The sequence below is a fragment of the Ooceraea biroi genome, chromosome 8 (genome assembly GCF_003672135.1).
Source record: "Ooceraea biroi isolate clonal line C1 chromosome 8, Obir_v5.4, whole genome shotgun sequence".
In the NCBI taxonomy this organism is placed as follows: domain Eukaryota; kingdom Metazoa; phylum Arthropoda; class Insecta; order Hymenoptera; family Formicidae; genus Ooceraea; species Ooceraea biroi.
The window spans coordinates 6,402,320-6,415,933 of NC_039513.1; the positions used below are offsets into that span (position 1 = coordinate 6,402,320).

Here is a 13,614-nt window from a genome sequence, read left to right on the forward strand (position 1 = left end):
ACATATATGTATATGTATATAACTTTTACTATCTACTTTATTATAAATTAATTTCTGATTTAAGAAGATTGTGTGTTGCTTAAAATAATAATATAAATGGATGTGCATCATCATCATTATGATTATAGTATTATGTATATTAAATTATATATAATAACATATTGTTATATGTAATTTATAATTTGTATGTATTATTACTATTAATATTTATGGTATTCAAATGTTACTACAAAGAACACAAACTTGATTATATATCATAATATAGTTTATACCTGTTACAATTTATATTATATCGTAATCATAATTGCACGCAAGTCACATAATGCCATCTGTTTTAATGCATACATTTATATTAATTAATTTACAGATTAAATATTCACGCAAATTCATGTTAATGTACAAAAATGATGTAAAGTAAAAGCTTTCAAACATTCTGGCATTTCTGTCTTTAACAATTTGTATCATAGACATTTATCGCACTCTGTCCGACATTTTATTGTTCACCGTCAAAAGAAATGCTTACCAGTCGGACTATGAAGTTGACGCGCTGGCCGCCATCGTGAATTCGACATCGACAGTGCGATCGAAAGTCCATAGCTTGTAAGTGGATGGGCGGGTATGTGTCATTTAACCGCGACAGAAGGCCGCAGGAGACGCTAAAAGTATTAATCTCGCAATATCGAACGAGTCACGCGACATTACCCGGCAAATATCGGATAACTTACGCGACATTAGCCGCGCGCGACGCTCGGCGTTACGTTCGACGATGCGGCAATACGTGAGACGCAGCGCTCGCTCGCACTACCATTTTGCGATGTTCGGGAAGTCGTGAAGTTAGTCACAAATCAGTCGCGCTGTCGAGATTTTTCCATTCGGGACGGAATTTCTCCGTCATCGTTGTATACCTCGTGACAGCGGACTCTTCGCAAATCGGAAATGCGAAACTCGAGCGTGCGCGCGGGCGCGCTCGTCATGGACATTACGCGAGCGTTAATCAAAAAACTGCGCCATGCGGAAGCCGTTCACGCTCGCGCGCCGGGCACACTCCGCGATCACTTCGGTCGTCCTCGGCGACGTTCGAGCATGTTCGGGCGAGCGACCGGCGCGCGCCCCGTACCCCATTCAACGCGCGCCTCGCTCAGTGCTCGTCGTGCAGTCGTCGCGTCTCTTTATCCCTTTTACGCCTAGTTGAGCGAGAAGTCACCCCCTCCTCGACTACCGGACGCCGATCGCTTTGAGCTGATCCGCGCGGTTCGAATAAAACGAGTGTCGGAGTCGGTGAGTAACATTGAATTCGAGTACATTGAAAAACATTTGCACGTCGTGGATTCTCGTGAGGCATGAAGTTTGCCGCGGAAGTTCGTTCGGGCTTGCCAACACTGACAGATTAAATCGACGCGGTAGCAACGCCGATACGAGTGATTTAAAGGTGTCAAAATTCGCGCGCTCCAAATTTGCAACAAGTTGCAGGAGTGTGCTCCCTTTTATGATCCTACGCGTCCGGCTCTCCCTTTCGCGAGTGTGTGCGTGCGTGTGTGTTCGTGATCGAGAGGATTGATACGGTGATGAAGCTCCCGTGAGAAGCTGCAAAGTGTCACTCCGGGTGATGGCAACCGGACCTTCGTGCGCGAAACGAACTGCAATCACGGGCAGAGATTGTGTTCGAGGAGGATGTCCTGCATTGTGATTCCGATTCTCACGGATCTTATAAAGGTAAGGTTATTTACCGTTCCTTTTTCGTTCAATTTTCGTCCAGATTACAGATTACGTTTAGACGAAGACGGAAATGATCGATGAATTTTTTACGGTGAATAATCAAATTAGTGTTAATTATATTATATCAAATTAATTTTTTACGGTGAATAATTATTATATCATAAATTCATAGCAGATGATATTTAATCGCCAATATAATATGATCAATGTTTATTACAATATAAACATTGATCACATTACCAATATAATATGATCAACGTATATTGCATAAATAAGGATTTGTTTAGTAAATATTTATTATTAGCTATCAAATCATTAGCTATCACAATTGCACACATTGTCTCTATACTGATATTGAAGAACTAGCATTAATATTGTAAGACACGTACTTTGGAGTAATAGTATTAAAGTCCATATCTGAAGATACGTAAGACAATCTGAAGATAAAAGATACTTTCTTGGCAATGCAGTATTTTTTATAATAGATATTTCATAATAGATGCTTGCAAAAATTCGTATGATAAAAGTTATTTTTATTAAGAACAAGAAGATTACATATAATATTTTAATTAAAGTATTAGTCGTTGCTATTACTCATCTTTCTAATTAATAAGTTTGTTAATGCTATATTTCGAGTAATAGTTTAATCTTGTGCCAATGAAATGATTCATCTTTTGAGGAAATCCATTCATTTGTGATCTTACGAACTTCTGCAAGCACCTTCGTTATACTTTGTTTTTTTTTCTACCAAAGAAAGTAGATTTCAAGATATAAGGCGTTAAGAGGAAAGTCTGCGCGGATTTGTTTTGCAAAATTCCACACCACCTTTCCGGTCAATCCAATTATTATTATTATTCTCCCTACTCCAGTCAGGAGCTTAAGGTTTCTACAAAGGATTTCCACCTCTGCCTATCTTTTGGATCAATCCAATATTTCATCGAAAAAAATATAGATATACACACAACTAAATTATTATATACATCATAAATAAATATACCTATATGTCTCATCAAATGATTGAAATAAAAATATCAAAGGATTTATAAATGTATCTTGTTAACTTTCTAGAAGAATGTAGTAATATTTTATTACTTTACATTAAATTAAATTTGCAATTTAAAAAATATTTTTTATAATTACACAAAATTCAGTAGAATTTAACGAACTTACTTATTGTGGAGCATACATTTTTTGAATTAGATAACTGTAAATACATTGCAAATATGCTTCACCAACCTGCAGTTCTGACGACATGTTTACCTGAAGAATCTTCTTTCGCATACCTTCACATATTCAAGATTTGACCTACTGTTTAAATATTTCTTAATAATGCAGCACCAAGATAGAGTTGGAGCGTATTCTTTGTACGCGCTTTGTGTACATTTATCTGTTGTTTCATTATTAAAATGTTCCACTTTCTTCGCTGAACATATGCAATTTCACAGTTATTTCGTATCCATACATATCGCGAAATTGCTACAGGCGAGATGCGCATTCGTAATTTTTAATTACGGGATATAAATTAACAATTGCACGGCACCTTTTCCGCAGGATGCTACAATTTGACTTTGTTGCGCTCATCAACACTAGTCCTCGCATATTGCAACCTTTCCTTCTAATTTGTGTGGTAATTTCACAGTAAGCCAATTTAAAAATTTTTAATTGTAACATCAGCGGTAAGCTTCATTGATTCTGATGGTAGTTGATGTATGACGAGGATAACAAACAATGAAATTTCCGAAAACATGTTCCGACATTAATGAGCAAATATATTATACAATAGTATATATTCGTTGAGCATTTATTCGTATATTTATTCGTGATTAATCGATGATACGAGTTTTCGGCACGAGGATGCACGAGGAAAATTATCAAATACAATTGGATTGATTCACGATACTATTATATCGAAATAGGTAACGAGACATTGTGTGTTGTCTTAGGTATAACGTCGTACGCAAATATGGAATATCGGAAACATTTTATTATGACATATAGAATACCAAGTGTAATATTTCTTGCTTTGCTACAGCGACATAGTGTTTACTACTAAAGTATTTATGAGTAAAAATAAAATTGCGCATTACAATAGTCTCGTCATTGTATTGTATGCATACGTGTGAAGCAGCAATATTACGCTTCAAAAGGCTTGCCACATAATAAAATAATAAATTAATTTTTAATATTTCACATCGTGTCACATAATGTTTTTTACGTTCATTGCTTCTTGTCTTCATGTATCATAAATCACATGCGATTTAAGGGATAAATATGCGTCCATCACAGCATCGCATGCAGGTACATGCTATTAAAGCAACTTCGCAGCAAGGTATTCACAATTTGTATACTCCGCTGCAAGAATTTTAATCTTTCGAAGATTTCCATGTTAAGTAGGCAGGTTTCTTTCTTCGAAAAAGAACCATTTTGGGAGCGACGAGTTCCCATGCGACGTAGCGATCAAACGGACACGATAAATCTGGGAACAGTTACACGAACGTATTACATGGGACTTAAATTGGGTGCTTGTCACCGGTTGACTGGCAATTTTCTCGAAAAAGGTGCGCGTTGCCAGTCACGAAAACAATTTGTGCCTTTGTGATCGGAAAGATGAAAAGAATACGCTATAAAAAGGGCGGCACGTTAGCTTCACAAATTATATCTGTCGAGGTACGAAGATCTGGAATAGAACTGCTAATTCTTCTTTCTTCCTGACGCGTCATTTTCTAATTTGTTTCCCGATATATCAATCGTGGTGTTTAACACAGATTGTCACGGGATCATGTTAAACTCATAGCGAAACGCGTAGTTTTAATTCAAAACAAAGATACGCGTATTTCTAATGATAAAATTTACATATTTTTCTCTTTAGAAATTAGACAAATGTGACAAGTGTGACAAGTAACTTGGCTACGTTACATGATATTCTGAATAGGTAAGAGCAACGTGTAGTGTCATGAACAGTTATTTCCATCATTATCAGATATAAATTATATTATACTCTACGTTATTGATCCGCGTTTAGTGATTGTAATGACGATGTCGCGCGAGGAGAGTGCACATGGCATACCCAGCGGAGCGAAATTCTCGCGGTCATTAAATTCACCTATTGTCAGCCCGTTTATAAGCATATAGAGATCACGGTGAGAAGACGGTTAAGGCTGGATCCTCTTGATCCCTCGACGGTCACCACCGAATAGTTCTACCGGTAGGTGCGTCAATGCATTTACATGGAAATCTGATGGTCGGGTAGGCGATTACATTCCTGGTATTATGCTGTTTCATCGGGGCATTCTAGCTGCGATCTGTCCTAAGAATCCCGGGCATTTTGCATTGTGGCGTGTCTAATCCGCGCCGTGATTTCACCAAACCGTTCAGGCTATTAGTTACGAACAGGATTACGAACGTTCTTCCATCGAAAATTTCAATCCGCGTGTTGCTCGCGATTCTTCCGATAATATAGCACGTCGCGTCGGACAAACTTAACCGAGAGATAAATCGCTAAGAGAGGAAATGCAAGATTGAGATGTTAAAACTATTGTAGATATATGACTTGAATATGTTACATCGGACATTATGTAAGCTCATTCGGGATCGTAATGTAAACTGGGGAAAGTGTAATCTGAAACTGTTAACATTTCATAACAGCTGCAATGAGGTGTTGCAGCCTGCGGCGGAAATATTATTACGTGTTCTACATCTATGGTTAATTGTTAAAGCACTAGTATAACATACATATATGAACAACTTTTATGTTCATTTATGAGTATGGTAAATGTTTTTAACGAGATTATTATTTTATTTTTGTTAATGTTTCTGATATGTTTAATGGAAAATGAAACAAATATTTTAATCATTTTGATAGGTTTGATTATAATTTTCTCACAAAATAAAAGTTTTGTAAAAACTCTTCTATAGCGTCATTTATTATAAGAGAGTTTAATTATAAATTAAATTTTTTAAAATATTTATTACATCACATGCATTTTCCAATATTGGAATCTCACAGAATATTGAAAACAATATAGGATGTCATCACTTTCTCCTCTACTGATGAGAATTGGCAACCTTTGGATATTGTGGAATTAACGCAGAAATTTTCGGTTAGCGGTTTAACTCCCGCATGAAACTTTCCGGGCACTTCTTTTACGTAGACTGTCGTACGATGTGGAATAATGAATCGTAATTTATTGAGTCCCTTGCGATCTCTACGCGGAACGTGATTGAACCGTTAATTAGTCTCAAATTAAACGACCCGATGCGGCCCGCTCGTGATTTTACAATTTTACAATGCAATTTCTCGGACGATGCACATCCTTCGATACGCGCTTTGCTCGCTCATTCTCTCAGTCACTCTTTCTCTCTCGCTCTCTCATTTGTTCGATTGTTCATCGTAAAAATTGATGCTATTTTTTGCTTCGTTAGATACTCGAGCGAACAGCGGAAGACGGCGGAAGAAATTAATTATTTATTTCTCCAAGTTCCGCCCGCGAAAAGTAATTAAAGGCACAATTATCTGTCAGCATTGAGTGGCATTGAGTTAAGCATCGCTCAATTTGAAGTATTTACAATTTCTTCTTGATGATTGTAACGTGACGGTTTAAATAATGTTGGCAATAATCAGTATAAAATATTATTTCTTGTTTTGTAACAAAAGGTTTTTCAATAGTTGATACATTTGGATAGAAGAATATTTGAATATTTTAATTTGCTCTTTGTACTCAAATTGTTTGTTCAGTGTTTGATCAGTAATCTTTGTTGCAAAATATAAAAACATGTTTGTTATCAAAGATAACAGATTTTAAAAAATATTTTTTTATTTTACTTGTTTGTGATACTTTTCGTCTCTGTAGTACAATGTGATATATTTGTAACAACTATAAAGTGCAATTAAGATTGTACATTTACATGAATATTTATAAAATACAATAATTTCAGACAATGTTGCGTTTATATCAGTTTTAAACTTTTATGTCGTTTGTCATTTTCAAAGTCACTGTATTATTATAGACGATGGCGCACTTTGTTGCGCAATACGTTCTCCAATAATAATTTACTCCAATTATTATAGAAAAACATTTACTAAAATAGTCTTTTATGTCCTTTATGCCCTTTATATATTATGCAATTTTTATAATGCAAGTTTGAATGCGTCAAGATGCTTCACTAAAATATTCTGTCCAACATGTTCGAAACCGGGTAAACATGATGCAAGAGGAAAGTGTTTATACAAATTAATTCTTTTCAAGAAAAGCCTTTTGTTATTTCTCGAAAGCCATGTTACTTTTTCTCCCAACACAGCGACATATAAATGATAAGAGATTATACGTTATACACACAGCAGGTACATTATTTTTTCTAAAGCGCAATGCATTGACCGAAGTGCGTCCTCGTGTCGAAGTTAATAGAATCATGCGATTCGATATATCGCGATACAAACGTGCGAACCATGAAATAATGAGGGTGCAACGGCGCTAACGTTATAGCACCGCTTAGCTATAGCATCGCCAGCACGGCGACGGCAAGTATCCGGAAATAAACTTGTTGCGCGACCGATCGGTAAATAAAATAATAACTGGGCCACATAACTCGATTAAACGACAATCGCGATATTAAACGCGGCGCGCTGTATCATTTTGCCGTGTCACGATCGACGAGTTCTGTCATTCGCTTGCACGTCAAAAACTTAAACAAGAAACACTGTTGTCACCGCGATGGACATGCGCGCACGTTGGTACGATACACTTTTTTCCTTCTCCTCTCGATTTGTCGGTCGAATTATTCGCAGCGGAAATAATTGCGTCGCTGGATAAAATATTTCCGCACTCTCTTTTTCCTTTCTATTCTCTAGCTCCCGCGGGAGTGGTGTTAAAAATATTTCATGAAAACGGGGTGAAGAGGAGAAAGGGGGAGGGAAAGGAGATTTTTTCCGGATATGCAGACAGTTTTTAGAAAAAAGGTTTGAGAAAACAACAGCGTGATTACGCCGAATGCACGACGTCAGCTATCGAGAGAGTTTGAGCGGCAGCAACGACGGGTATCGAAACTGCATGCGTGTCGCTGCAGGTGAGAAAGGAAAATCAGCAGAATAGAATTCGAGAGGGAGAGACATGGTTGAGCGTTGTGCGAAGTGGGTAACGCGAATTCGCACGTTACATTTGCAAGGGTCGCAATTTTCCGAAATCGCGATATCGTGCGTTACGTTGCGTCGCGAGCAAATTTCGGATTAGAGAACAAACGATGTTTCACAGCTGCTGAACTTAAGCGATAATCCAATATCGACCGTTTACGTGACAGTTAGTGCAGTCATTGTTCTGCAGACGAGAGTTCTGGCTCAATGTTACATGAGAAACCCGCATTTTATCGAATTATAATAATTCAGATTTCTCTTCAGCTAGATTAGTTTGCTATTCACTTCGGTACGCGGAAAAAGTTCCGGCTTAAAAAGCATACTTCTCTTTTAAAGTGGGGAAAAATCTCGTTTGTTTTACGTTAGACCGAAGTAGTTTGTCCTGGGATCAATGCAACCCTTGTTTGCACACTTAGACAGCAGGATATTCCGTGTTCTCCATTTCAATCTTTCCCCCGGGAAGGTGAGCGCGTAAAATACGCGCGTAAAATACGATTCCCTAAGTAAGAAATAAGAGAGGAGGAATTGACGCATGTTTTCGTTACTTATCGATGATTTCACGTGTGATCGTTGTGTTTGAAGGTTTGACGAGGAAAAACCCGAGACGAATTTGCGGAGGACAAGTTCGACGATGAGAATTTGAGTCGCGCGGAAAGTGCTTTCAAGAGTGCCTGGGACCTGGTTCGCGCGTTTCGTCAACGACGACGGAGGGCGGGAGAAAGAGAAAGGTAGAAAGCAGAAGACGAGTGCTGTAAAAAAGCAAGCACTGAAGGGGTGAGTGTGTCGCTGACACGAGTGACGCGGCGCGACGTGACGTGACGTGACGTGACGTTGGGGCGTCGAGATGCCTCGAGATGAGATGGCCGCCCGCCTTGGATCCCTCGCATCGCTCCTCGCGCTATTGCTCTACGCTTCCAGCAGCTGCCATGCCAGGATAACCAATCAGGAAATCGGTAAGTGCTAGTTTTAAGTGATCCATAGATACTGATTGGAACTTGAATATATTGTATAACAAAGGGAACTGATGTTGGAAAAACTTCTGACATTATGAGAATTGTTATTTCTTCTCTTTCATTAAGTCGTTCCTTTTATTAAAGATGGAGAGACATGTTGTAACCGATAAAATGTGAATCAGATTAAATTCAAAAAATTCGTACATATCAAGTTCGCGAGAGAGAAAATTGCCGTAAGCATTAACTCACAATTCGCACAACTTTATACAACTTCGGAGCGTATGTTGCGCTAGTTGGATCGAAATGTCGGAAACGACAATCTATCACAAGTTGGCAAGTGGTCAAAAAGAACTTGTACGATTGATGGGTTATAAAACTATATGCCTAGTATAAACTGCAAACCAGTGACCGGCCGTTCAGCTTTGTGACATTAACCCCTTAAACACCATGCTAGAACTAAACGTATCCCCGCGTTTATACGCCACGAGTTCATCCTGCAACTTGGCCCGTGTCATCTTTTTTTATCGATATCACTTTTTTACGAACCTGATGCGCACTTTTCAAGCTTCGCAGACCCTATTGAAGCGCCAGAGCTCTTTTTAAAACGTATCAGAAACTCTGTAGAACTCCTAGTAGAAGCGAAAACTCTATCAATCCAAAATTTTAAAAATGGAGCGCTAACTTTACAAAAAAACTTGAATAGCTCTGCAACTATCGATAAAAGAAGAACTTAGTTCTTCCTTTTACTGACACTACTGGCAGTTATAACAATAGAATAAATTGTTGAATAACATTTTTTCTTATTCTACTTGTTATATGCGTGTTTAATTAACAAATCTATAGAATTCATTTTTTCTTTATGAATTTTAATGAATCTAGGATTAATTTAAATACATTAAAGAAAAACCAGATTAAAAGTTAGTCTGAGAAAGTCTGAGAAAGTGTAAATTGTTAGCATCAACTTGTAACAAAACATAGCTAAAAATAAAGAGTTTTTGCAATTTGTGATGCAACGCACGTCTGGAGAGGAAAAAATAACAGAGGAAAAGAGGAAGGAAAGAGATAATACACTAATTTCTTTCTCCTCAGAATTTAACGCTACACCAGCACTACACAACTTGCTACACGTAGCGAAGAGTAAAAAGCTCATTGTGTCGCGAAAGCTTTCGCGCGTAAACAAACGTTAGCCACATTGCACTGATGTGTCTGTCCTAACTTTCCTCCCTTCTCGTTTCACCCACGTGTTGGCATTCCGTGCACTTCGATTTTCTCGCGACTTTTCATCGTTTCCAGCGGCCTCATCGCACGAACCAACGAAGCGTGTAGTAACACGACTTTACTTATACATCCTGCAGATCAAGTCGCTCGCAAATGACTAAAATTCGGATATCAACGTAATCACCGTCTTTATGCGCGTGTCGAATGTCTTGCTGTTCGAATAATCCTGAGTTTATCCTCTTTCTGCGGAAGAAGGGTCCTGACTAACGTCGATATCTTTCCGATATTCTAATAAGCGTTTGTATATCTCACAAAATTACTTAGAATGTATGGGATATTTTCTTTTTTAAATTTCTTTTTTAAATTTTGACATGTATTAAGCGATATATTAAAAGATGTTTTCGCGATTGCTTAAAAGATTTTTCATATTAAAATAACGTTAAGGAGATCTCTCATAAGCATATGTGAAGAAGTTTTAATATCATACAGGATTCTTTTAAAATATCTCAATAAACTTTATCGTTTCTAAAGTATCGCTTTAGCCACATTAAACTTGCAGGTAAACATATATAAATCAATATGTCTCTTGTATTGGCGTTGTTCATGGCACAAAGTATATAAAAACAGAAGAACATACAGTAATTTCAACAGTCTTTTTTTAAGAAAAGAGTTTTTAAGCATCACAGATTATATTTAAAATGTTTTTAAAACATTTAATTAATGATTAATATTATTATAAAGTTTAGATCTTGAATTGAATTCAACAGTAATACATGTCAAAAACTGCTTATTTTTCGCTACAAGGGAGAAGAGATTCAATGCGACTAATAGAAAATACGTTATACAGTGTATAGTGCCAAAATGTGCAGTTGCCAAGCAAGGGTAGTCGCATTCAAACAACGAGTTTTTGCTACGTGAAACGCGACACGTATTTTACTTCCACAAGCTGACCTACTAATCTAAGAATTAATTAAATCTGCTGTGCCGGCGAGATTTCATTTTATGTCTGCAATCTTCCGCGTGTGCATTGCTAGTATAATTCACCTCGCATGACTATTTGGCAACGAAGACACGGTAATACATAAAACGTTACAGAATTCTAGACTTTTATAATCTCAACCCTTATTGCCAATATAATGCAATACTAAGAAGTATACTAAGTCATTTTGATGTTCCCTCAAATAAACAATATCTGATTAATCTTTATATATTATCTGAAATTAGGATAAAACAATAAGGTTTATTAGAATATCGCACCGTAAATAGATAGATGTTATTATGTATTAAATAATACAAATTTTTCAGATTTTGTTCTTAAATTTTCAAAATTTTAAATAGATACAGAGTTTAATTTTATACAAATTGTTTCGTAAATTTTAAAAGTAAATAGAATATTGTTAACGCGAATTTAATTACGCTTATCACTCTTGTGTTACGCAGCTTTTTGCTTCAAAACTATAAGTCTTTCAATCCGCGAGCATTTGTAGTATTGCAAATTTAGAATTCTAAGTTTCCGAATCCGGAAAATGTTCGTCCATTTCGAACTTCGCCACTTGTATAACTTCGGAACACCGGGGCTTTGAATTTCTGAAAATCCTGGAACTCTTCTCTATGTTCCATCTTTCACTTATTGAATCTGTTATCGGGAGTCTTTTGCTTAAATCCCATTCAAAATAATTCGCTCATACCGAAGCTACTTCTTCAGTTCATGAAATATGTATTAAAAGTACCGTGATACCAGTATATAAATTAACTCAGCTACCTCAATTTAAAAAGAAAGACGCGTGAACGACGTATCTCATTTGGTTGACGTGTCCTCACATTCCCTAGGGGAACGCCTTACTCGAAAACTTTCCCGAAGAATCTGACGTAGCGACGTCTAATGCATCTTGACGCGCGTTTCACGAGAAAAATGCGGAAAAACTGTGCAAGTATTGAATGTCGACAAATTCAAACTTCAAATGACAAGATCATTACTATACGTCGTAACAAAAAGTTACAAATGACATGGTAAATGTCTTTATAAAGATAATATAAATGTTATTCGTTTTCCAATTTTAGATATGTACGATTTTATAATATTCAGTAATTGATCTAAATTTATGTAAAATGAAAATCATAAATATTAAAAATATTTAAATATTTAAATATATAAAGATACTTTACGCAAGAGGAAATGTAAACTCTCTTCTCAGACTGATGCACTATATCGCACAAGATTATAATGAAATTCAACAAATAGTCCAAAACATCTCAAGATCATTCAATCTGAAATGTTCAGATCGATATCACGCAGTTTCATTTCCGGAAGCCTCGCCCTTCGACGAGCGACAGTTTCAAAATTCCACCAACTAAGCACCCTTTCAGCCGGCTCCCCTTTAATGCGTAAACTCCGTTCTCCCATAATTAAAAGATTACCATCGAAAAGATGTCATTTTGCTACCGTCGTACTCGACATTAAAGTAATTTGCAAGCTAAAACGCTCCAAACATGACATAATACACATACGTGCCGTGAAAGAATACTTTGAAATGTGAAAAGATTTCCTAGATTTTCAAAACATATGAATAAATTATTTCGCGATAAAAGATCAAGAACTGTGATGTCAGACTCATAGTAAAATATACAATAATGTTCAAAATTTTTCATTATTGAATAATAATATAATAAACTTCATTTTAACAAAATAAAAAGATCGTAGAATTTGCTATAAAATGTATTAAAATTTTTATAAAGTTTTATAAATTTTTGAAATATATGAAAGATCATGTTACCTATTTATCATATACCGAGAAATTTGTATGTTGCAAATGCTATCTATCTTATTGAAAAATAAAAGCGTAATCGCATCAAGATAAGGTAAGCTTCGAAAGCCAACAATCAACATTTGCTCGCTCACCCGCGAAATCGCGGGATGCCATTAAGGTTTCCCACGTTTTTCGTTTCATTGGTCCCGCAAACTGGATCCTGACCCCTGCCGCAATGTCGAGATTTTCGCGATAGAATCGAGCCAGATTTGCCGGCCCCGTGTTCTTCGCAATTTTAATTAATCTACAATTATCGAAACGTTCGTAACCGCTCGTTCGTGGCCCACTCGTTTAATTAGTCGTTGGAGCTTCGCAAACCCTCGATCTCACGACCCACATTTCCTTCCTTTACGTTTCGACTAGCCGTAATTACTTCCGCCTTCGCGTTTCGTGCTCAACATTAAATAAAACACACTCGACGTCATTTAGTCGCGTGGCCAAGTGCGAATAAAGCTACTCGACTATCCTCCGATTTCGCCTGGATAATTTTCTTGTTGTTGCTGTTTTTGTTGTTGTTGCAAGAGCCACTACGGGCCTTGATAGAGATTCCCGATCGGACGGTAAATATTTAAACGCGAAGCGAATCTGATTGCACCCATGCTGTCTGCTGACGTTGCGATCACGTGCATTTTAAACGCGTGGTCGTCTGAGAAATTAACTTGCGGTGATTGCAATTGATTAAATTTGTTTAGAATAGCGTCAATCCGTTAAATTTGATAAATGTTGCCATTAAAAAGTATACTAGATTTAAATTAGTCATATATTTACTGTTTCATTTCTACAATTTATCAGT

General features: G+C 36.8%; 2 protein-coding genes across 9 annotated transcripts in view; one reads left to right on the plus strand and one right to left on the minus strand.

Moving 5' to 3' along the window:
• Window positions 1-1,049, minus strand: part of LOC105287869 — an 83,984-nt gene extending 82,935 nt beyond the window's left edge. For both annotated transcript variants that reach the window (XM_011353710.3, XM_011353708.3), the window contains exon 1: window positions 524-1,049. In XM_011353710.3, coding sequence (XP_011352012.1) covers window positions 524-572 — 49 coding nt within the window. In that variant the 5' untranslated portion in view covers window positions 573-1,049. The remainder of the gene's footprint in view (window positions 1-523) is intronic.
• A 76-nt stretch (window positions 1,050-1,125) lies between these two features.
• The window catches only part of LOC105287868 (nephrin), a 215,526-nt gene continuing 203,037 nt past the window's right edge, over window positions 1,126-13,614 (plus strand). For all 7 annotated transcript variants that reach the window (XM_011353701.3, XM_011353702.3, XM_011353704.3 and 4 more), the window contains exons 1-2: window positions 1,126-1,713; window positions 8,426-8,796. In XM_011353701.3, the coding sequence (XP_011352003.1) occupies window positions 8,688-8,796 (109 nt within the window). In that variant the 5' untranslated portion in view covers window positions 1,126-1,713; window positions 8,426-8,687. The remainder of the gene's footprint in view (window positions 1,714-8,425; window positions 8,797-13,614) is intronic.